The 25,653-nt window shown below is 36.8% G+C and overlaps 2 protein-coding genes and 1 long non-coding RNA gene across 4 annotated transcripts in view; 2 read left to right on the forward strand and 1 right to left on the reverse strand.

The window, feature by feature from the left end:
• The window catches only part of LOC144349692 (death-associated protein kinase 1-like), an 85,581-nt gene extending 72,085 nt beyond the window's left edge, over nucleotides 1-13,496 (forward strand). For both annotated transcript variants that reach the window (XM_085494579.1, XM_085494580.1), the window contains 8 exons: nucleotides 4,320-4,460; nucleotides 4,558-4,665; nucleotides 5,641-5,760; nucleotides 6,557-6,826; nucleotides 9,823-9,958; nucleotides 10,045-10,214; nucleotides 10,313-10,501; nucleotides 11,739-13,496. In XM_085494579.1, coding sequence (XP_085350705.1) covers nucleotides 4,320-4,460; nucleotides 4,558-4,665; nucleotides 5,641-5,760; nucleotides 6,557-6,826; nucleotides 9,823-9,958; nucleotides 10,045-10,214; nucleotides 10,313-10,501; nucleotides 11,739-13,040 — 2,436 coding nt within the window. In that variant the 3' untranslated portion in view covers nucleotides 13,041-13,496. The remainder of the gene's footprint in view (nucleotides 1-4,319; nucleotides 4,461-4,557; nucleotides 4,666-5,640; nucleotides 5,761-6,556; nucleotides 6,827-9,822; nucleotides 9,959-10,044; nucleotides 10,215-10,312; nucleotides 10,502-11,738) is intronic.
• Nucleotides 1-25,653, reverse strand: part of LOC146729957 (uncharacterized) — a 57,865-nt gene that overhangs the window by 11,822 nt on the left and 20,390 nt on the right. The window contains exon 2 of the long non-coding RNA XR_014927946.1: nucleotides 2,829-2,999. This is a non-coding gene — a long non-coding RNA (uncharacterized LOC146729957). The remainder of the gene's footprint in view (nucleotides 1-2,828; nucleotides 3,000-25,653) is intronic.
• LOC146729958 (uncharacterized) lies at nucleotides 18,805-22,301 on the forward strand. Its single transcript, XM_085494676.1, has 6 exons — nucleotides 18,805-19,587; nucleotides 19,710-19,872; nucleotides 19,902-20,331; nucleotides 20,466-20,723; nucleotides 20,873-20,938; nucleotides 21,757-22,301. Exons 1-6 carry the CDS (start codon nucleotides 18,820-18,822, stop codon nucleotides 21,941-21,943), a joined length of 1,872 nt encoding a protein of 623 aa, XP_085350802.1. The 5' UTR covers nucleotides 18,805-18,819; the 3' UTR covers nucleotides 21,944-22,301.

Below are 25,653 nucleotides of genomic sequence, written 5' to 3' on the forward strand. Positions count from 1 at the left end.
TGTGTAGCATTATCACGCGCAACTTGAATGTAAATATTATGCAATAATAATGGTAAAGTTTAATCTCTGACAAATAAAAAGACGCAACAAATTGACCTGGTGGTGTACTTGACCTCGAAAGCTACCGCATAGCAAAAATGAACAAAATGATTTATAAACAGACTATAACTACAAACTAAACAAATTCTACTCAAATTAATTCTACAGTTTTGCTTTCTCTGGCGATCCTGTGCATAAAACTGAAATTTAAACAGGTCGGCATTTTACCGGTAAACCGGAAAATCAATGCATAAATTAACTTGTCAGAAGTGTGAATTGCCTCCTGCCAGTACGGTAACGGCCTTGCCGGTACGGCTAATGACCTTCGGATACGGTAAAGCAGCGGCCGGTACGGTAAAGCAGCGGCCGGTACGGTAAAGCAGCGGCCGGTACGGTAAAGAAACGCACGCCGCGGGAGACTCTCAGGAAACCGGCTTGGTGGTAATGATCAGTTCCCTTAGTGCTTTCGTTTCCTTATATTTTTCGTCTGGCAGTCGACAGGAAGATCAGTTTGATGAACCGAGTAACCCCTTAGTAACTATTATTCCGCGATGAAATTATTTTCATTTAATTTATAACTATTTCACACTTGACAGTACATTTACAGGAAAATCTTTATCAGTTAACGATAAAATATTTTAAAACTTGTTTTCCAGTAGGAATAAACACAATACAATGCATAGTCCCTGTTCAGTATTAGCTGTAGTCGATGTAAATGTTCAGTACAAGTGACATGTAGGAATAAAAGATCAATGTTTTTTTAACACTAACACTAATTTTAGATTGTGTTACTCTCAGTATAGTACCTACGTGGAAACTTTGAACTGAATTGGACTATATTTTACAGAGGAAATACCATAAAAGAAAAATGCAGCCAGTTGGGTATTGTTGTTCAAGTATTTCCAAAAGAAATATGGCTTGCATCATAACCTAATATGTAAGGTCATCATACAAGTTTGAATGAAAATGCCCTATTCAACTTTGAACTGAATTAGGCCATATCGCCCTGTTCAGCTCCAAAAAGAGGAATCAGCACGAAAACGGGAAAAAAAAAATAGCCGCCATCTTGGACTGAATCTCGAAAAAAAAAGTGACATGCACCTATAACCCAATATGCTTGATTACCATACACAGTTTAATTGAGATCGCCCTATTCAGCCATGAAAAACAGTTCATAGTACCTATGTACAAACTTTTAACTGAATCAGGCCATGTCTTATGAAAGAAATCAGCACAAAAACTAAACAAATATGGCTGCCAGTCGGCCATCTTGGACCGAATCTTGAAAAAAAAGTGACGTACACCTATTACACAATATGCATGATCATCATACAAAGTTTGATTGAAATCAACCTGTTCAGCTCATATTTAAATATCAGAATTTAGCAAATTTGAGGGACAAAATGGCTGCCAGTCAGCCATATTTAATTGAATCATAACGAAAATCGGGGTGCATATGTCTGAATGCCACGGACGGGCGGACGAAATCCAACATTTGTCCGAACGGGGAATAAAAATACGCAAATGATGCGCATAGTAAAAGTCTTGTGGTGTTTCACCACAAAATGGCGGTGTGTGGTGGCAGAGATACTTTCGGTGATCTAACCGCAAGGAATTCTGGGAAGGAGAATGAGGTAGCCCCTGCCAAGAGAGCCAAATGACACTGGAGAATATCACACATAGTCGTGCGATGTCCTACCAATAGCTGTGTTGCCTGGTCAAGGAGGCTGGTGCGTTCTGCCTCTGAGGCCTCAGAGTCCTGGAGACTCACAACTATGCGTCCCAGCATGCTGACCACATACTCCAAGAAGTTGACGGGTCGTAACCCTCAGGGCGTGGTGGATCGTTTCAGTTTGAGCTGCAGAAAAAGTCCATGGAACATGGCCATCTCCCTTTACCCGTCTTGTTGAACAAAAATTCGTGGGGTCGGGGAAGGAACCTTGGGATCTGGTCAAGGGTATGCTGTTTCGTCCCAGACCTTGTTGGTATCGGAACTGGAGACCACAGCGATCAGGTAGCGTTTGGTCCAGTGGAAAGAGTTTTGCATAAGATTTCCCCAGCCTGGTGCCTTAGGAATAGCCTCCTCCGCAGACAACCAACGACCGTCAAAACCGTCTGTGCGCCTCCACTATGCCCAGTACTTGGCCGGAACAGGGGAGGTGTGCAGACGGGGCTCAGGGACAAATTCATGTTACCGGCTCCAACAGACAATCCCTGGCAGGGGGAGGTGAAATGCATGTCCTGCCCTGGTCGGCACCAAAATTGGAGACCTGCAGTGGAGGCAACCCTCTCCATCTGCATTTGGTCTACCTGGCCGGCCTGCAAGAGACGCAATCTGTCTCGACAGGCCCTCAACCAAAGGCCAAGTCTTAGAGGAAAAACCGGCGCTCTGCAAGGGAGAATCCACAGTGGGCTCTTTAAGGATGCCCTCCGATCAACGTGGGGGGGGGGGGTGTCCTCCACTGCCGGGCCTCTCACTCGTTGATGCGGTACCCAAGACAAACGGGAGAACTTTCTGCCCAAGCTAGCAGTCCACTCACTCGCGCTCACAGAATCCCCGAACTTAACGCACGGTGACCTCGAGCCCAACAAAGCGATGAGATTCGGCAACTTGCAAGCGGCCCTCAAGGAAATCCCAGGCCTGGAATCCCAATTGTTGCACACGTTCTCACTGCAAAACCCTGAACCCCGAAACACACTCTAAGCATAGATGACATTTAATTGCTATGGTGTTCGAACCCAGGAGTTCCTGGTTGCAATTACTAAGATATGAACATTCAATGACCTACCTCTACTAAACCATTCTGCTCACCAACAAGTACAATATATTACAGTCAAGGAACTCTGTTATTAAGCATGGACGTAAACGTTGCACAGTCGACAGTGAAGTAATGGCACTGTAGGTGAGATGCACTCTGGGATAGTTGCAAAACAAGAATCTGTCAGCAAACAAAATATGCCTGAAAATTAAACAGAAGTTGCCATCAGTAAAAATCAGTATATGTTTGTTAGCCTGGAAAATGTTAGTTAAGAAACACAATGTCCTGTCCGTACCCAAGCTGCATATGTGTATTAGTCTATTTAGATTATAAATGAAAGAGTTTATAAAAAAAAAATAATATACATATACATGTAGCTAAGAAAATTTCGTGATCTAGGGCTTCTTATGCTAATTTTCTTATTAATATTCTAAAATGTAGCAATGATTTAAATTTTCAACTTGAAACTATAAACCCTACAATAAATTATAGAGTAAATGTCAAAACCTACATATAGCATGAAAGTTCCCAGTGATAAGGTATTATAATTCAAAAGAAATTACTGCTGTTACATGTTTTCCAATCTGATTAAAATCACTTGCATTGTATGGCGTGAATTTAATTTTATATATTTATTTTATGTTTTTATTATAACGTACATATTACAATGTATTTCTCATTGTCATAAGCCCAGGGACAGTAAAGGGTGGGCGTTGCTGAGGGACCACTATGTTACCAACCCTGGAAAAATTATCTAAATTACATCTTTTGCTCGCCATGCCCGGCTAGAAGGAAAGTTGCATCTGTTGCGACATGCGCACATTTTATTACAAGATAACTTACATCCCATATGAATTTATAGGGTAAAATTTTTTTAATCATTTTTTTCAATGAGAAATGTTTTCGATTGTACACAAACTTTGGATGCAAAGCAATTCCCATCATCCACACAAATCTGGGCCATATGCATTCCATCATGTTTCAACCATGTACTAAGTTTTGGGTAAATCTGTCCATGAACTGTGATGGGCTGATGGGTGGACGAACAGACAGACAGAGCTCAATCCATAGGCCCCTGGACTGTGTCTAAAATTAGCCTTACCACATAATTTCAATTTAGTAACTCAATTGGTTTTTACTTACAGTATTTTAAGTATTATAATAATAATAATGGCATGTCGTCACTATTTGTCGTCACTAGCACTTGCAATTTGCACATACAAAGAAAAAGTCAGGAGAGATAACAGTGATATCCAATGTCCGGAACTGTCGCCTGGCACAAAAATATTTAAAAAAAAAAAAAAAAATAATAATAATAATAATAATGGCATGAATCCATGTCACATCTGAGTCTATGTATGGAAACAACCTGTGATATTCTAATTTCGAGGAATGATACTTCCTTAATGTTAGCATGATATGCACACCTGAGTAGATTATCTGAACTAATATTTATGTATTTCATATACACGGCATGATTGTAGGATGCAATAAACATGACTTTGTTTCATTCTATAATAGGATAACAAGAATGCATTGTTCTACATTCTTTATCCTGATACTGGTCGGGATCCTATCAAGACTACAAAGGATATAAGTAGAGCATTACAGATTATTACATTATTATTAGATAATGGTATTGATATGACTTCACCAAATAAGGTCAGTAGTAATGCTAACTACCACATTATGACTTTCACAAGAATTCACATTGTTGTAATTCAATTGTTAATTATACTGTTAACATCATTGTTATTAGGACAATCTTACACCTATAGAATTTGTGAGATCTAAAATTGGCACTGGAAGTGAAATACGAAACCAATACTACAAAGAAGCCGAGTCATTATTACAAAAAGTTGAAAAGGTAAATTTTGTCTATATTGTGATATTCTAATTATAGTAAATAAGGAAACTGTCAGTTATATTTTTGTATATATAAAAAAATACAAAATGATATATACACAGGTTTGAATGGCGTAACCAGGGTTTGAAAACTGTATATTCTTTTCAACTAAAATAACCTGGCTTGTTCATGTGATAATGAGATTTATATGAGAATAACGCAAAGTATGCACAATGGAAGTAAAGCGATTGTATTGACTGACGTGTAGCAGAGATCAATGTGGTCCTATACTGCCTACTTTGTGGTATTCCCATGATAACCTTATTTTTATACATCCTTGCTTGTAATAATAACTTATTGAGGGATAGCAGTCTGAAATGACACCAATTGTTTTGTATGCAATACGAAGATTCTATTTCAGCTACTGCGTCCTATGAAGGAAAGTGTTTAAAGGAGGACATTGTGATTGGTTGCTAAGTGTGTTTTAGTTTATGTGTAATAGGAGTAACTTGCACTGTAATACATTTTAAGTTTAGTTGCCTATACTCAGCAGTGAAACATACTGTTCCAGGTTTAATATTGGCTACCTCATAGCATTCATAGTTTGTTGAATGGCATCCAGTCAGAGGGGACATAAAGCTGATATTCTTGTACCTGTTCCTGTCCTCAGTGTGGGTAAAAGAGCACAGTATATTTGGGGATTGCCGCTGAAATTGCGACTTAACTTTTGTATCTAAAAATTTAATGGGAAATCATGTAACTCCGTCTTGGAAGGACATGAAAGGACACTACAAGTTTAATCTATTGTCTAATGTATTTAATGAAATGAGCTATGCGACAGTGTATTTGGGAATTATCATAGCATTTTTTATGAATAATTTTACGATGGTGTTATGATATATCTGTCAAATACCATCATGAATACAAATCCACTAGGTTCGATTAAAAGAACTAATCGCTACATATCAATGCTTTGTTTTATTCAATTATCAACAGAAAAGAAACTTTGATATATTGTTGGAAGAAGGGCCAGGAATTCCCATTGACACAACAAACCTCTTTATAGCAGGGCATGAAGGTGTTGGCAAGACTACCTTGAAGAACACTTTACTAAAAGTAAGTAGTTAGGGTTCAAGTCTGTTTTGACCTGACCCTATTGTTTTTGTTAAAATATGTCTTAATTCTTCTGTTGTTTCTTTGTCGCCCTGGAACATCTTAGGCACACTGGGGACAATGCAAACTGGTGCACCTAACTTGCAGAATTTTGATTGGTCGATTGGTTTGGCAGACATCTTAAGATAAAGCAGAAGTGGTCACTATAAACCTTTTTTGAGAGTTAATTGACCTATTAATATATCTACTTTGTGACTTTTTCTGCCAATTTTCCCCCTTGAAAAATGACATAAAACATTTTAAAGAAAATCCTCTTCAGAACCACTTTGACACATTGATTTGAAATTAGCATAATGCTCTTCAAAGTGTGTATTAAAAGCTGTTTGTGATTGATCACATGGTTTGGCTGCCATCTTTGATGAACAGGAAGTAGTTTTTACAGATGCCATTTATTCATTTTGAAATTTGACTTGCTTCGTACTGACTCCTTCTGACAGAAAACAAAATAATACGACATCATCTTGAGTTTAACCAAAAATGGTAAAGATTGCAGGCAGTTGTTTCCCAAGAAGCGTTTTTAACGAACGACTGAATATTTGACATATGAAAAATTAAATAATTTTATTCAGTCACATGATTTGTCTGCCATCTTGTTTGTGTGTAAAAATGGCTACAATTTTGGGCATTTGTTTCTTGTGAGTTTCTTGTTTAAATACAAACTACTATAAATGTACTTTACATCCAACCTCACAATAGTAAATATGCATGAATTGTAACATTGTTTGTTATGTTATTGCAGACATCGCAGACTGAACCAGCCCCTGATCCTGGAAAGGAAAAGGAGTACACACACACAGCTGGCATTGACTTTTCCAGGGCAGAAGTACCAGGTGTAGGTAAAATAAATATGGTCGACATGGCAGGACAGGATGTATATTTTGCAACACATTCTATGTTCACAATGGAAGCGGACTATGCCACAATTGCATTGCTGTATAAAGGCATCGACTTCGATAAAGACGGAAAAGTAATAGGAATAGAAAAAGTAAAGGAATCAGCAATGAAAGAGGTAAGTGTTTAGTCATAAATTTATAAGACTTATAAAATCAAAACATTAAACATGATGATGTAATTAGTGAAATCAAAGGGGATGAATGTTTGAGCAGCTAATATATTTGCATATGAGAAGACAGAAATGTTCCTGAGAGCAAAGGCAAAGGCTTTAAGGCGTGCATACACTAAAACAAAGGTAAATTTCTGCTGGCAAAAATGCTGAAACTGCACACATGAGAGATTCAAATATACACATTTGTGAGCTATGATCAGATTTATTAAAGTCTTGTAGTAATTATTATATTTGCCCAATAAATTTGCTATCACGAGTCACTCATTGGATATTTTCTTGAGCTAGCCAATGTGCGACAATAAAATACGTGCAATTTTGGGTTAAATGGTTTGATAACAGGAAGCCGACCTGTCTGCAGTGGTGAGATGCTTGCCGTGATAAGTATACATTGTTAAACTGACTCGGTTTAAGATAAAGTTTTTTAATTAACTACTTACTTACTTATGCCTATCATACCTCTTGGGACACTAACAAGACTCCTCTAACCAGGGCGGTTCTGTGCCAGTTTTCCCACTTTCCCAGGAATAGCCCAGCCTCTAGATCCCGTCGCCAGGTGTTTCTTTGACGGAGTAATTTCTAATCACACGATATTTACCGAACGAAAAATGACCACATTTTTAATCAATTTTTTTAGCTCCGCTGTCGACTTTGTCAAGCGGAGTTTGTCATATGAGTGATTGTCCGTCATCATCCGTGTTAATGTTTTACTTTTTTTGAATTCTTCTTGAAAACTACAAGCCTGAATGCTTTGATACTTGGGTAGACCTCTCTTAGATTTGTTCATTTCATGATGATATCTTCATTTCGGGGAAAAAGTTATATTTTCGACTTCTTGTTGCTTTGATACTACTGTAAAATGACTAATTTTCACTGGGTTTAAATTTCCCCGATTTACGAATTCAGGCATATTCAGTGGTTTTTAAATTCACGGTTTTATCATTTAGTAGGGAGTACAGTGAAAAACTAAATTATTCCAAATAGCTTAATTGACAGTATAACTTTGTTACTCAGTGAAAAAGTAATTGAACAAAATTGGTTCAGTAGTTTTCAAAAAACGTGCATTTTTGGTAAAATTGCTGGAAAAATCGTCGAACCAAGCATTTTCAAGTTTCAGAACACTCATAATGCCACGAAAATGTAATCTGGAATTGCCTAACAACAGTATTATACTTGTTTAAAAAAAACTAACTAGGTAGTCTTGTACAACACACAATATAATCTGCACAGAAGACAGCCAAAGTGTGACAAAAAGAAAACGAACAGACAAAACTTTGACCTCAATTTTCTTTTGCACGAGTCATAGCTACATAAATTAAATTAGTACCATCTCATAGCGAATTTTATTGGCCATATTTTCATCCGTGTTTGAAAGATCTGTGTTTATTGGCTCCTCTTTGGCTTTTCTGTTTTATATCACGCACCCTGAAAAATATCGAGAGCCATGTTTTTTTTCGGCGGGAGTTGTGATTGAGCCATTCATCGTATCAAGCTTTTTACGTGCGAAATAGACAAAAGACTAACCTGTTTGAATAATTTGCATTATTTTATTGATGTGCAACATATAGAATTTGTAAAATAACAGTTTAAAATTCTAGAGAAAAGTTACAGCGTGTGTGGAATTCACGGCCGCCATATTGGATTCTGAACTCCCTACATTCAGATAATGTGTTCTATGCAAAATTTAACATATTCACTGGGTTTTAATTTAGTGCATTTTCCAGTCAGTGAAATAAGCAAATTAAAACCCAGTGAATAATTAACCCCTTCACGGTATACATATAGGTACCTCAGATAGACCTGTCTCAGATTTGCTCATTTTCTATTGATATATTCAGTTCTTTAATTGAAATAAGAATTTCTAACAGCACAGCTATCTCAGCCGAATGGCTGCTTGTTTGATATATCAAAATTGGATAATAATAATTAGATAATCAACAGAAATGTTTTTCAACATTATTCTAATCACACCTGTTGATTACCTACCTCCGAGCATTTATGAACCAAATTTCAATGAAATGTGATGCATATTAGCTGGTTTACTTTCTTTTCGCAAAGAAAACTGATTCGATGTGAACCCTAATATATCTCTGTCTAGTACAGGTCAAATTCTCTATGCCTTATAAAATTATACTGTTTTTTGTTAAAAAAATAATTTTGAAGCCTGCCACAGCACACAAAAAAAACTATGCTAATTGACATCGGTAACATATTATCCTCCTTGACACAGCAAGTTTTTGTGAGAGAACTACACATACATTTTCCATGATTTCAACAGTGAAGTTGTCAACAAATTTTAGAAAACGCATGAATTTTACGGGTTAATTCAAATAAAATAAAGCTGGCGAATGATAAGAACGTTTACTAATATATTCCTCCATGCCATTTAAATTGTTATTTTTTTCATTTCAAGGTGAAATTGACCAATACATTGATTTAAAGACGACTGTTTCACCTGGACAACTCTAGTTCTTTTATAGTTTAGTGACAAAAAATCAGAAAATATAAATAGTTCTTGTTTAATTATTTGGGTTTTCATGCAGCCCTCAAATTACTGAATATGATTCCCATTAATTACGATCATTGACCTGTCTCTGCTGATCATGTTTAATGACCGACATTGCTACTAACGCCGTCCTAACTCAGTATGAATAAACTAATGACAATCGACAATTCATACAAATTATTACAAGAACACAGTCAACAGACATATCAAAAACAATAAAAAATATTATTGAAAAGAGACTTTTCCAGATATCTGCAAATATATTGACATACCAGACACATTTATAGATGATAGTTTTGTAGATGCTACAATGTTGTGTATATTATGTAAAATATAAGCATACAAAAAATAGAGAAAAGAATATGAACATTACAGTCTTCCTTTGGTGGTAAAATTATTTTAAGTCATGGAGTGTTTTTGTTGTTTTGTTTTTAAGGTTAAGCAGATTATACAGATGTTTATATCGACAAACAAGGGTAGTTCGTCAAAGGATACTTCGAAGCGCATACTGTATGTTTACTTAGTAGCTACTAGAGGTGATTGGGCAGAGAAGTATGGCTATGAAAACGAAGGTAAGAATGCACTATAGTGTACGTATCATATACTGTATAATATTTGAATTTCACAATAATTCTAATACATTGTTTGTTTTTTTCAGTCCGAAAACTTGCAACAGAAGTGATAGATGAAGCAGCCAAGATGTTTAGTGAACATATCGGTATATTTATTGGAGATGAAATTTTGGTTTTGAATACTCATGATCCCCAAAGTCCTGATATGAACAAGTTACGAGAAATTCTACGTATGAGAAAAGATGAAGTAATGAAGGTAAAGTTATTTTGCTCTAAGAATGAGGTATTTTCTATGATTAAAAAGTGTTTCACTCATTTCAAAGTAGTAATACAATTATCCTCATATGATTACAGAATTTAAAACCAATGCCTGCTATATGTGGTAAGATTATGGAACTGGTTACACAATGGAAAAAGCAACAGACATTATTTCCTGTCCTATACTGGGATGATTACCTAGCTCGTGTTAGGGAGGGCATAAATCCAAACCTCGAAGAAGACTATATTAAGAAAGCAACAGAACACCTTCACACTGTCACAGAGGTAATACATTGTGTAGCAATACAAGTGGTTATCATGTATATACGTACCAATAAACATGTAACATTAATTGAGTGTGATATGTGAGTTATGTGTGAGTTCCAGGGCAAATCAACTAGTCATGTGACACAAGTTGCTGTTCCTGTTATATGCAGGCTATTATTCTCGTAGATGATAGGGCATATCATCTAGTCATGTGACACCAGTTGCTGTTCCTATGATATGCACGCTATTATTCCAGTAAATGATAGCGCATATCATCTAGTCATGCGACACCAGTTGCTGTTCCTATGATATGCACGCTATTATTCTCGTAAATGATAGCGCATATCATCTAGTCATGTGACACCAGTTACTGTTCCTATGATATGCACGCTATTATTCTCGTAAATGATAGGGCATATCATCTAGTCATGTGACACCAGTTGCTGTTCCTATGATGTGCACGATATTATTCCCAGAAATGATAGGGCATATCATCTAGTCATGTGACACCAGTTGCTGTTCCAATGATGTGCACGCTATTATTCCCATAAATGATAGGGCATATCATCTGGTCATGTGACACCAGTTGCTGTTCCTATGATGTGTACGCTATTATTCCCATAAATGATAGGGCATATCATCTAGTCATGTGACACCAGATCTCAGTTTCTAGGAGATTATAAATGAGGTTGTATGGCTTTAGAAAGGCTGATAAGTAGGTTGGTGCTTGGACATGAAGTGATTTATACATGATTAGAAGTGTAGTCAATACACTTGGGTATCCAGTGAATGTTGTATAGAATAGGTGTGATGTTTTAAATATTCTTAGTGTGAGCGATGAGACTGGCAGATGTGTTCTGAATACACTGGAGTATGTTGATGTTGATGATTGAGATCCCATAAAGTAGACTGTACAGTAGTCAAGTTTGGATGTTACAAAGTATGCAGGAGAAGACAAACCATATAATTTATGAGGTATTCTATGATTTTGTAGATGTTTCTATAATATGAAAACATGCCAATTTGCAGACATGGTTGATATGGTTTTCAATTCCCATTTGAGAACTGTTTACTGTTGGTAGGATGTCACTATTTTCATGTGTAACAGATCTAATTAATTGAGGTTATGTTGTGATCCAAAGTATAACAGCTTTGTTATCTTGGTTTGACATTAACCTTACGTGAAATGTTACATTGTAGTAATACTGGTAAACATTGCATGTGATGTTTATATAGATGTTATTTTCTATTACAGTTACAGTACATGAAATGTTCTAAGTTCCCAGAAAGCCAAGATGTTATAATTATTGACGTTCCATGGTTTGGAGTACGAATACTTGGTCCTATGTTTGCAACTCGCATATTTCATCAATTCGCCAAAAAGTTAGAAACCAAAGAAATCTATCCCATTGAAGACATCAAGTATGTACTTGGTGGTGAGGCCGATATGGACAAGCTGATACAACTACTCATCGACATGGAGATCATTTTTCCATTAGATGATAAAGATTATGGTGGAGGTCATGCAGGTCAATTTATCATACCAAATATACTCCAACACATCATGCCTAAGGATCAGTGGATGATGAGCCAACACATCAACATATACTATGGTAGAAGATTCATCTGCCAACGTGAACATGATATATTCTCACCTAGCTTCTTTCCAAAGCTACAGGCGCGACTTCATGTTAGTTTCACCAAATTAGGACGTCCACCGAGTGGGATATGGAAAAATGGTATCAAGGTGTGCAAAGGTGTTGAAGCACTAGTGTTCCTGTCAGATGACATTCGAAGTGTCAATATTGCAGTCAGATGTGGAAATAAGGACCAGATTTGGGAGTGCTACGAGTTATTGGAAAGACTGACCTACGATGTTTACCAAGTTCTACATGCAGCAAGCCCTGGAGTAGATGTTGAATTGCATGTTCTTAGTGCTCACTCACTAAAAAACCACCACGACTTGAATAAAGTGAAGTCATACTCCTTGCAGCAAATAAAGGATGCAGAAGATGAGAAAACAACTGTATACCAAAAAGAGGTTGGAATAGAGGAGAAAGTTACAGACCTAATGGTTCCAGGATTTGACTTACTCTTTCTTAAGGAGAAAGGCATCAAGTGTGATGTGAAGTGGATGACAGACCAAGCAAAGCAAGCAGTTATAAATTCATTGGAACAGGAGCTTGATACTGGTGAGGATTATAGAACGATGGCACAACATATGGGAATATCAGTTTCTGAGACACAGGCCATAGTTAACAAAGCCCCAATCCTGCAAAAGACCAAGACAGAACAGCTGCTTGATAAATGGTCCGCTAATTGGGAGACTACTCGCAGAAGGAATGGACCATCAGCAAAGAAGAATGAAAGGAAACCATATGGTGAAGAGTATTATGAAAGCACTGTAGAGAATCTGATGAAAATCAACAAGAAATACCTGCACAAACGCGACGTAGAGTGCGCCCTGAATGACATGGTTCAGAATCCTGATGGAAAGCCCAAGCACGCTGCAGGAGATTTAGCAGAAGGTCTTGCACTTGAGGGTCTGAAGATTTAAATAGTTTCTAGTAGAAATGACCATGGTATAGATACAAGTGCCATCTCCTGACTTTTTAAAAGAACTCTTGTATTCTGCTTAAGATAAAAACATTTATTCAGTACAACTCAATGTGACCAGTTGTTGGTTTATGATTGATATTATTTCATCGTTTAAAATAATTCTACATGATGACTAACTTTAAACTCACTATACACAAGATATAACCTAATTAGAGAAAATAATGTTACCACATAATGTCTTATAATAACTATAATTTTTAAAGATCTTCATGCATTCTATCATTCCTAGTAATATCCTTCAAGCAAATTATTTTATTTTTATTTTCCAAAATATTCTAGAAACTCTATTTGTTATTTCAGTAATATCCTAAAACCAAAATTAAATCAGTTATATTCTAAAATGTAAAATTTAAAATGCTAAAATCAGTTGGTTAAATAAAATTTATTAAATCAGTACACAGGAATGTACTATGCATTGTGTGACATTATCTGGATAAAATTATAACAACCTTATAGACAAGGACAAGGACAAACATGGATATCAAGCATTAACTAGAATTGGAGGTATGTACGACCTAGAAATAGTGCCGTATGCGAGTACCAAGTTGCGAGTCGCAAGTAGCAAATTATGCCATATGCTAGTGGTAAAAATGGCATATGCGAGTGGTAAAATGTATCGTTTGCTAGTAGCAAAAAACCCTCAAATGTGTTTTTTCCGAGTGTGAATACTATTCATATGCAAAACGATTCTGCAATCGCGAAGCTATATATATCGTTTTGAAACCGTTCCATTGCATAGTTCTTCTAATATGGCTTTCCTCTGCAATTCCGATCCATTTAATATATTATTGAACAACGCGCCTATTGCTGTAAGTAAACCGAAAAAGCGACGTGGGCAGTGTAATGCGGACGATGATAAAACTGTCAAGAGGTGAGTTCAAAATATGATTTTTTGATTGTGATGTTGTTCGAGTGTGAGAATACTACAGTCGGTCTCAAATGCGACGATATAATTCCCGAACACAATATTGCGTTCGCCATAAAAAATATAACAATAAGCAGCCAAATGCTGGGTTGTATTTCGAGTGGTCATATGCGATAAAAGTGTACGGTGCTTGCTTGTATGTGTAGTATATTCTGTATTTCGAGTGGTCATATGCGATAAAAGTGTACGGTGCTTGCTTGTATGTGTAGTATATTCTGTATTTCGAGTGGTCATATGCGATAAAAGTGTACGGTGCTTGTTTGCATTTGTAGTTATTCGTGCGTCTTTCGAAAATTGACACAATCGGGATTGTGGGGGTAATGCCGTGAATACAAATTTGGCATTGCTATAATTCTGGAATTAGATAGTATACAGACTCCAGTAGCATGGTCGTTTTCTTAGCTGAATGTTTTTTTAGATAGGCGATCGTTTGATCCGCTGTTGTTACTGCGGGCGACGACACTTTACAGGTGTTAGATGTTTTCATTGTGTAGAAGCGTCACCATTTTGAAAAGGCGGCAACCCGGAAAGGTGTTAAACGTCATTGTGAGGTGACGTCAGTATATTAATTAGAATGACCTCTGGGTAACCGTTCTCACGCAAATTTTGTTTCGGAATCCGACCATGGAGCCTCAAAAAAAAAATCAGTTAGGCACTTGGACATATTATGCATGTTAGCAAATACTTATCGACGTATTTAATGATCATTTTTGTAATATAGAAAATATTGCCAGGTTGAGATTTTGACCTCTCGGCTCCACGCGGCAAAATAAACAAGATGGCGGACATCGTGTATAAGATAACACATTTCAAATCCGGCTACTGCTGTGTCTAAAACAAGGTATTATTCGCCATTCTAATAACATTTCAGTTAAAAACTGCTAAATTTGGTGAGCAAAATAACGTCCTGGCACGAAAGCTATTTGGGCCGTCCGGGTCACATTGTAGGATAATGTTTATTATTATTAATTTTAAGTTTAATTTGCTTTTTCTGTGACATTCCATGGAATACAGTACTCATTCCGCCCAACCTCCCGCTTTTATCGCTTTTTTTCCGACCGCTTATCGCTTAATTTCCGACCGCTCGCTGCTTTCCGACCGGAAACCGACCGCTTTTTTTCCGCTCGCTCGCGTTCGCTTTTGTTCGCTCGCTCGCTCGCTTTTGTTCGCTCGCTCACTCCTGCTATGGCTGGCTTCAGAAACATCCGCTTGCCAGCCGACCGCTGGAGTAACAATGATCGTACATTGTATGTATCAACTTAAGTTTGTATTCGTAATAAATTTAGGTTTTAATGACGATTCAAAACACAACGCCTATTGCTTCTCTGTTTTGGAACAAAGACGCCTTCAAATCACTTGACACATTGTAACGTTTGCTACGCAAGTCGAACTGTGACCTGTATTTACATATTTACGTCCTTGTGTGTGTAGTTCAAGCAGCTATATAACTGGTCAATCGCGATATGTATTGAGTACTAGTATTTGTGTGTTGTGTGTGTGTTTCTGTGTGTGATTTTGACTAAATTTATTCCGAACGGCGCTCAAAATAATTTGACACTTTGTTATTTTTGAACGCAACTCGCACTATGACCCTTACTCAATTTGCATAAGTAATACGAATGCTGTAGTTCAGAAAATCTATTGGTTAACTTTTGCTCGTGTCTGGGTGCGCAAAACAAAACTGCACATATAATTATCGCATAGCTGAATTTCTACAAATCAATTGGACTTAAACTACTAGTATAATGATTGTGACGATTAATCGCTTGTCTGAGTACATGCGGCGACGAATTATTGGATTGGCAGCAGCCGGACGAAAAATGAAAGAGATCTCGGAACAGTTAATTTGTTGAGGAAAACAAAACAAACGCAGCCAGTGATACATTTTGAAAACAAAAATACAAAATAATCGCAATCAGAGGCGCCGACCACGCGCGTTGGAAATAAATAAAACGTGTTGTGACAGTCTCACCAAACTCTTTCACTCGCACAATATAATTATGTTATTTCCCAAAGCACTTATATTTAATACATTGACGAAAAACACCGCAAGAAAAATGTAAATCAGGCTTGTAATTACTACTCGAATGCAATGTTGATCACTGTAAAAGTGGATAAATTCGAACCGTCACCAAATTCAAAATTCAAGCGATCTCGTTGAATGTCAAAAATAAACTCGATGTTTAGAAAGACAAAAACAACACCATATTAGAGTGCAAAAAAAGTTAGCAGCAAAGAACGAGAAGTGCATGTGGGAAAGCGATGAGTGAACTCGAGGAAAATTATGCTGATGTGAGAACAAGCCATATACTCGCGGAGTACTCGCTAAAACATCGAGAAAATGTGCCATTTCAAAGGGCACCCTTACAAATAATGTCTGCGATTGTGTGAACATGAAAACGTGCAAACAAGGAACAGAACTCGTGGTCCACAAGGAAACTTAGCGATGACGCAGTTAGATGTATACGGCTGTTGAAAACAGACTCCTTCGATCTCATATAAGCAGGTTCACGTGGATGTATCATTTTCAACTATTACCAACAACGCTATGATAACAAAGACATTGTGAAATTCATTTGTTTTTATGTAGAAAAATACAGTAATTTTACCAAGTAAAATAATATTTATTAAAATTGTTGTTCATACACGAGTTGTCGAACACACTACATAGTTTGTAATTTCATCTAGCTCCTTTCAGTCACGATTCAAAACAAATAAAAGGCACAAATATAGATAATATAGCAAATTATTTTTTTCTGTAATATTCGTGTGTAATCAGTAATTATGAAAAAAAATTATGGGTACATATGAAATAGATTTCGTTATGAATTATTCTTAATATCAATTTCTAAATTATTTTGTCAAAATCAGTTTTTTTTCCAGGTTTTTTCCCCAAAACGAAAGAATTTCGTAATGTCGGGAACGAGAAGTTTTTTTCTTCTTATTATTTTTTGGGAACGGAAAGTCTTTATCGTAGAGCTTCGCCTCGGTTGACAATGAGCTCTTCGGGTCGCTAAAACTGTATGTCCACTTCTGTTGGGGTGAACATTTGTATTATTATACTGAATAAATCTTAGAACAGAAATGGTGGCACTCAATTATGGCAATCTTCCAGCTCATCGTTAGAAAGATTTTAGGAGGCAAATTTAATCTTGAAGGATTGCAGGAAATTGACCCTTACCGATTCATATTTATGAATTAATCGAGATTCAGGTATCATAGTGTTTGTAACAGGAAGAAAAAAAACGCTTTCGCGTGGGATTTTTCATGCAAACATTGTGAATGGTTCCCCGACACTGATTCCTTTTTAACTTTAAATTTTTCTAAGACGCGGCAAACCCTGCTCATGACCGGAGACGTCGTCGAGATGCAGATGCGATTCCTCTTAGCAACGCGTTCTATTTATTTTCAAAGCGTGTGGTCGGCGCCTTTGATTGCGTTTATTTTGTTCTTTTATTCAGTGAACGTAATCTATCACTGGCAGCGTTTGTTTTTTCGCGTCTCACAACTTAATGTCCAAGCTGACTTTGTTTTGGCTGTAAGTGAACTACGTACAGCTCATGAAAGTATTTCGCCCAGAGTTCGCAAAAAACGGAATACCCTGCAAAATTTGAATCCTTTATTTTATAACGAGACATTGGGCGCAAACATAAAAACCATAATTGTAATTCAACAGATTTATGTAACGTGTTAGTCCGCTTGCCAGCCGCCTAGTTAGAAAACGCGATCTCCAGTGAAGTCGGTGTCGACAACTTCGGACAAGTAAGATGGGCGCTGGCCGACATTACATTTGCAAGTATTGTATTTGTTTGACAAATTGTACACTACGGTCATTCTATAACAATCGATCAGTCGTTTTTTTCACAGTCTTACTATTCCTGCAGATATTCTTCAATTGTTATAGGTGCCACGGATTTTAACATAACTACAACTTGACCCGTGTTAAACCCAAACCATGCGTGCATGACAACCGTCACCCTACACACGGTTTAACTCAACGAATACCGTTCTCTACAGTAGACATTTTTCGCTCTCCACCAAAAATAGAATGGTTTTATTTCATATTAGTTGTGTCTGTGTCAGTGTCGTATTTGATTTCACATGTTTGGTTCGATCTTGTTTATGGTGTACATTATTATCACCAATTTTATATGGCCGTGTGATCCACCGTATTTTTTTCAACGGTCGTTCTATAAATTTCTAATTGTATTTATTCTTATTTTAACATCATAAAACAAAAATGATACACTTGTACATGAAACAGTAGGTAATGAACTGTAAATGCGGGCGGTTGTGCTGTCAGGCGAGCGAGCGAGCGAGCGATTGCGCGAGCGGATACTTCCAGATTTGCGCGGTCGAAAAAAAAGCGGAAATTGCGCGGTCGGATTGAACAAAGCGAGCGAAAAAAAAGCGATCGAAATCCGGAAGCGGGCGGGAGGTTCGGCGAAATGAGTACTGTATCAATACTATTGTGAGTTGGGGGACATTATTTATAAAGAGGTACGAAAATTTCTTAAACATCTTTGTAAACACAGAAATGAAAGTAGTATGAATTCATCATGAGATCTATTGTCAATTTCATTTTTATTCAGTTTCAGATATGTATGATTTTTTCGTTTCTTCTTTTATTTTGTTACACATTCCTTTTATACAAATTTTTATCATTTTTTTTTTCTTTATGCTTTTTGTTTCTTTACTTTTTATGTAGTTATTTCTCTTTTACTAATATCTGATTTGTAACCCTTGTGTTAATAAATAAATAATTGTCCAAACTCATTCAAAACACAGGAAGATGTCTATGAAGCTAAACATTTTCAACAATTTAACATTTTTTTTTTGTTACAGGATAGTCAATGTTTCTGGATTTGTTGAAGTGCCTGTTGATTCAGAGTATTTCCATCAGCTTCGATTTTATAATAAAGGATGGATACTTGCTTCTGGAAATTCATATGTTCTAGCAGACTGTGATAAAAAGACAGGAAAGTTATTGTCAAGCTACTGTGTTGTTGATCGCTCTGCGTTGTTCTACAACATTGGTAATACTGAAAGTAGCTTTATTCTAACATGTGGTTGTAGAGTTGGAGCCCGTAACAAGGATAGACTTGAGACTACAGTAAATCCCGTAAGAGAATTCAGAAAATTAATTGAGGATGAAGAATCCAGGTATTGTATACATGCAAGAGCAGTTAATATTCTGTTTTCACCCGTCACGAATGACTCACTCGAACCAGTAGAAGATGACCATGTAAACGTTGAACTGTTGAGTGGTGAACCCATTATAGCTGCTGTGTCTATCGGAAAGAACATCCATGTGTTAGGACAACCTCAGAGAAGTAGAACGAAAAAGGTATGCTGCACCACCTGTCGATATGGGAAATCAAGCTGTAAGCATGTTGAGGAATATTATGCATGGGCAAATGATCAGAGAAATGATTTGCCTGCACCTGATGACAGTGTACCAAATGTAACAAGTAACTTCACATGTGTGTCATATCAACCAATACCGCCTGTGCTTTCTGAAGAACTTAAACAGAAGTATGATATGCAATTAACAGGAGAGGTCAGTATTGTTATAATGGATGTTATAAATTTATTTTCATTAATTTATTTATTTGGTTGGTTGACCTTCTTTTGTTTCCAAATCTTTGATTGTTTTTCTTTTTTGAAATGTCTACTTGATAGGTTCCAATACCTGTAGTACTTATACCAACAATTCCTGATGATGGTAAATTTTCTTCATGTGTACATGGTAATAAATGGGATAGCAGTGATGCAGTACAGCACAATTGGTATGCAGGTGATGCTACTGTGTTTTTCAGAGCCCATCTACTGAAGACTTCACTTTGTTACTCAACATACTGAAACGCTACAAACATTTAACCTATCTGGTTAAAATTTTGGAAGATATATTTTCAAACGCAACAGTCCTACAGTCACCACCACAGTACCAACCATTTATTGATGACATTTCAAAGAATTCCCCCACATGTTCAATGTTGCAGATACCTCAGGGATCACCAGCACGACACATTATTAAAGAAGTAATACATGGGCTTGCAATTTTTGATGGAGGCAATTCTGCCAAATTACAAGTCCTCCAGGAAGATGCACCAGTAATTTTCTCTCTCATGAAGGCAGTAAAATCAAACCAACAAATAACACAGAATGCCAGATACTTACTGCGTGACATTCTCATCAGAAGTAAACAATGTCACATTCCACAGGACAACATTGCAAGAGAGTACCCACCAGTGTCATCTGATGATCCACTTGCATATTTCCCGTCACTTCCCCAAATCAGGGGGTAAGTACTTACTTTTAGTGGAATGATTAAACAATGGCAGTTACATTCTGTATTTTCAATTTTTGCTTAAATCCAATTTATTTCAGTGTTTCATTGTGGTGATTAATTGCAATATTCTTGATTAATAATTACAGAAAAGGCAGATACAACCAAGATCTTAAGAAGACATCACCTGTTGGCAGTTGCAAAAAATTTTTTGGAAGTCATCCAACACTTTCACCGGGAATATTTACAGTGTGCTGTCCCCACAAAGTATGTTATGGTTTTAAGATCATGAAGCAATGTGAATCATCAGAAGTGCCATTTAACATTATAACAACCAGATTCAACAGCCCACCCAAAATTATAATTTATGATAATGCTTGTAAGCTTCATCAATACTGTTTGAATAGGTAAGTGATAACATATTCTAATCCCAGACATAGTATCATTAATGTTTCAAATTTATGTCCTCATATTTTACAACAAATATACATGTAAGATACATGATATCATAGCTATTGTGTTAGTGACTGACAAATTATTGTTCTATTATCATCAGAGAACCAGACCTATTCAAGAATACCATATTCTTAGTTGACCGCCTTCATTGGAAAAATCACACTGGGTATGTATTTGAACTATTAATATTTCTATTGCAGCGGCCCATTTCCCACATTAGCCACATTTAAATTTCAATACATTTCGCCTTAGCACTAACCCATCATGCATGTAGGGTTTTCATTGACGTCGTGGCCTTGATCTGAATCTGTTACAGAAATGGTCCAGTCTGGTTTTTTGTTTTTGCTAAAATCTTAAAAAATAGTGGTCAGAAATGTTGTTGTATATTATGTTTTTAAACTATAAAAATTGAATTTCAATATGAAGAGTCGTCACAGAAATACCCAGTAACAAAGTTGAAGATCAGTGAAAATACTGGGCAGTTACTTTTTATAAATCTTGGCCAAGCACGTTGACACATGTTGTCTAAATGAAGATCCAGTTGTACAAATTTCAGTGGAAACTGTAGAGGAGGGTCAAGGCTACATTTTGCTGGGAATTATTTAAAAAATGACAAAAAATTGAATCAAGAGTTCTTCTAAAAACAAGATTTTAACTTGGTTGATTTTTTCCAATACTCTCTGCAACATTTTCATGATTGTCATCCATAAACTTGAGAAACAATAATCGTATTTATTAAATGTTTTAATGATATTCCCATCCAAAGTCACTGTAACCGTTTCCATGGTAACCAGTTTTTGAAGCCACTTGATAAAATTTAAGAAATATTTCTGTGTATAAAGATTACATTGCCTTAATTATCTTGAATTGAGGTTAAATCTTTATATCTAGGGGGTCATCATTAACCTATTTTTACTCTATTTATTTTATCAATGAGTAGATTTTTTTCTCTCACTCATTGTCATAATTTTGAATCTATTCCAGGTGTTCTTCTGGTTACTCTATGGGGACATACCAATACAATGACCACATCAGTGAACTGAACTCGCAAGCCTGTGAACAGAGCAATGCTGATTTAGCAAGGATAAAGGCCCAAGTCTCGTATATGCTGCCAGACAACTTTATTTTGCATGTTTCAGTGTTTTTAGCGATGCATAATGTTAAATTATGAATGAATTATTTGAACACTATTTCAAAGCCATTGTAATTAATTCTTTTGCCTGGCTTGTTTACTACACAATTCAGGGTGAGGGACACTTTTTCTATCATACTTTGAGGGGGAGATTACATGAGATTTGACACGATTTGATTGAGCTCTCAACACGTTTATTTCATGAATACATGTGTTACTATTGATCTCAACATATACACAGGACAAGCCATTTGTAGTTAAATCATTTTATTTCATTATGGTGACGCAATGTACATAATTAAATATTGTTGTGAAAAAAATGATACTAAAAAACTAAATTTTTTTTTGAAAATTAAACAGGCACGCACAGAAATAAACACTAGATATCAAATCTCTTGGGTCGTTTCACATTCCTTTTTCCTCTTGCCATCGGTTCTAGAGAACCCATGCCGCGTTTGCTTTTTCTTATTGGCTGTTTTGGCTTGGTGGCTGGTCTTGATTTGTGATTTTGTTGACTGCTGACTGATTGTTGAGTGATTGGTACCTGGAGAACTGGCAATTGTGGTGGTGATAGATGTGTGCTGGCTCTTGGTGATGGTGCCTGGATGACTGGAGGTAGTGGTAGCTCACTGACTGGTGGTGCCCGTTGACTGGTTGGTGACTGGAGAACTGGTAATTGTGGTGGCGATGGCTGAGTGGTTCTTAGTGATGGTGGCTGGGTGACTGGAGCTGATAGAAGGTCACCGGATGACAGCTGACTGGCTGGTTCTTGAGCATAAAGCGATTGTGTAGGCGAAAGGAATGTGTCGTATAAAGTATACGATTGGGCTCGCACAACTGGTGACAAGATAGAGTGACTGATCGGTAAATGAGGCTGCCCTGTTGCAGTAACTGGTGTTGATGCTGCCATACCTTCTAAGAAATAAAAAATGTGTAATTAGAATGGATAAAAACAAATTATCGGCCATGTAGCTTTATTTCCATAGAAGCCTTAGATACGTTATTCCATCTTTTACTATACCAAAGAGAAGATTCAAATAATAAAGTACTGATGCGACTATAATAACTATAATATTCTTTACTTACCCAAATCAGTCTGGCCCATTGAATCACCATAGCATTCAATTAAATGATTAATTGCCTGTGGAAATTCTTCAACATTAATAACAAGATCAGCTACTGGGGTTGTTGGAATCGGAATGTGGCTGTCAATTGCATCACCTGTAAAGAGAAGAACACAAGTTATGATAAATTAATGTGCCATGTGCAGTTTACACATGCCTAGTATTTCTTTTTTTTTTAACACTGATCTCTGATCATAATATAGATTTTCATGTGGAAAATTGCTTGTTGCCTATCTAATAAAAAACTGTTGAGCCTCAAACAACAATAAACAATGCTATTATCATAGAGGTTAAACTAAAGCCATGTAATAATAACAACACGGGGTGTATACACGAACGGAGCTATTCTTCTTGTTGATGAAAGTAAAATGTACAAAATGTTTACTTACCAGTTTTGTCCGACTGTCCATAATGTGCGTAGCAAGCCCTCGCAACGTCTCTCAACTTATCAGTCCATCCTGCGCCACCATGATCTTTTGGGCGTGTTGGACTCACGTAAGGAATGTTAAGAGGCCACCATTCCGGTTTCTTGTCGTCCTGGCCCCATTTAGGAGAGGTCTGTGTGTATCGGACACATCTTGTCACGAGTTTGCACAATTGTTGGTGATTTAGTTTACTTATCGATGTGCCGGCTTCACGGATGTCCAGTAAATTTACCGCTGTCGTGGTATCCTCGGTGGTAGCTTGCACGCTTCGAGTTGTTATGCTTTCTTCTGGTGGTGCAGGATTCAGTATAGCATCAATGTTTCTGACTATTGAATGTGTCTGGTAACTTGTCCCGGTAGAAAGATATTGACGTTTACTGGTTATCTCGTCAAAAAAAGATATCACTGTAGATACTTCGAATCTTGGAGATTTTTTCTGAAAGCTTTCAACTGCTCGGCACAACACGGTCCATGCATCTTGTTCAGTACGACGAAGGTTTTCCATTTTAGATAAAAATAAATTATAATGCTGATAAGGTAACGATATAGATGTGCTCAGGTTATATGCAACAGGAGAACTGATTTTCCAGGCAACAATCCCTTGTATATATACAATCTCGTGTACTTCGCCATTATCACTATAATACTGAAACAATGGCAGTCGTTTTCTTTCAGGCAAGCCGCGCGTGAGTAGTACCATGGTAGTACGTTTACACATTCGAGGTGCAAAATACCTACTGCTGGCGGCGATATTTGAAGGTACTGATGAATATCTAATCATTAAAAATAAACTCCTCGCGTGGTTCTGTAGACCCTTGAACAACAGTACAAAATGTACTTGTACATACAGCCAAAACAAAGTCAGCTTGGACATTCAGTTGTGAGAAATGACAAAATAAACGGTGCCAGCGATAGATTTCGAGAAGAACAAAACAAACACAATCAAAGGCGCCGACCACGCGCGTTGGAAATAAATAGAACGCGTTGCGACGAGAAATCTCGCCTGCATCTTTCACTCACGCAAACGCAAACACACATGCTATTTCCGTATATTTAATACGTTTGCAACAGAAGGGACAAGTTCAAATCATCTTTGTATTAACACAACTTGAAAGCAACAGTCTCACACTGAATATATGTTTATCAATTATCAAACTAAACATTCAATTATATTTACACAACACAAAGATTTATTTAACATTTAAATACTAGTTAAGTCCTTTTGTATTGTTTTTTGTACAATTCTTACATATATCTTGTTATTATTTTAAAACTCTGTTTTGCTGTACTTATTCTATGTAAATCTTTTTACACGGAGGCAATAAAGTTATTATTATTATTACTACATACCCGGGGACTTCACGTTCAAGTATCCAACTTTCCAATACAAAACATGATTAGTATCAGCAATGATTTCTAGTACTGCCTGGATAATTGCGTATTACTAGTTGACATTTTTCTTGTGGTGTTTTTCGTCAATGTATTGAATATAAGTGCGTTGGGAAATAGCATAATTATATTGCGTGAGTGAAAGAGGCTGGTAAGACTGTGTCACAACGCAGTTGAACGCGTTCTATTTATTTCCAACGCGCGTGATCGGCGCCTCTGATTGCGTTTATTTTGTATTTTTATTTTCGAAATGTATCACTGGCTGCGTTTTTTGTTGTTACGTCTCGCAAATGTCCGAGGTCCAAGTAGTCTGGTTGAAACGTCCGTTCCCATTGGTCGACAGAATCATGGAACTATAAACCCTAGTTCCATGACAGAATCAACAGTTTATAGGAGGATTTAGCGGAGGGCCTGTACTTCATTACAAAGCTGTTGAAAAAACACGAAATTAACATCACGTTATTCCCAAACAGAGAGTTTGTTGTCCATGTCTGAGACAAAATTGCTTTGAAATCAGCCATTGTTTCCATTGGCTCGCGTGTGAGTTCCTGTTCAGCGAGTCTACTTGTACTGATGATAACTGTACTTCTATGATTATTTCAATGCTAACATGTCCATGCTTATTTTAACGAAACATAACACTTTTTCTACTTGTACAAATAAAATGGTTAGGTCGAAGTATTTGGGGGCATTGAGGCTAAGTCTTCTACTAGCATTTACCCATGAAAATATTCTCTCTATCCTGACCAAGCAACGGCAGACGCTTCTTTGTTTCAATTTGTCTCAATTCAAATTTGAACCGGGTTGCGTG

This window comes from Saccoglossus kowalevskii, chromosome 20 (genome assembly GCF_978046115.1).
Source record: "Saccoglossus kowalevskii chromosome 20, keSacKowa6.1, whole genome shotgun sequence".
Taxonomy (NCBI): Eukaryota; Metazoa; Hemichordata; class Enteropneusta; family Harrimaniidae; genus Saccoglossus; species Saccoglossus kowalevskii.

Coding starts and splice junctions, on each gene's coding strand:
- LOC146729958 (XM_085494676.1), top strand. CDS start 18,820: ATGTCTATGAAGCTAAACATTTTCAACAATTTAACATTTTTTTTTTGT. Junction 19,588..19,709: donor ATATGCAATTAACAGGAGAG/GTCAGTATTGTT, acceptor TCTACTTGATAG/GTTCCAATACCTGTAGTACT. Junction 20,939..21,756: donor CATTGGAAAAATCACACTGG/GTATGTATTTGA, acceptor AATCTATTCCAG/GTGTTCTTCTGGTTACTCTA.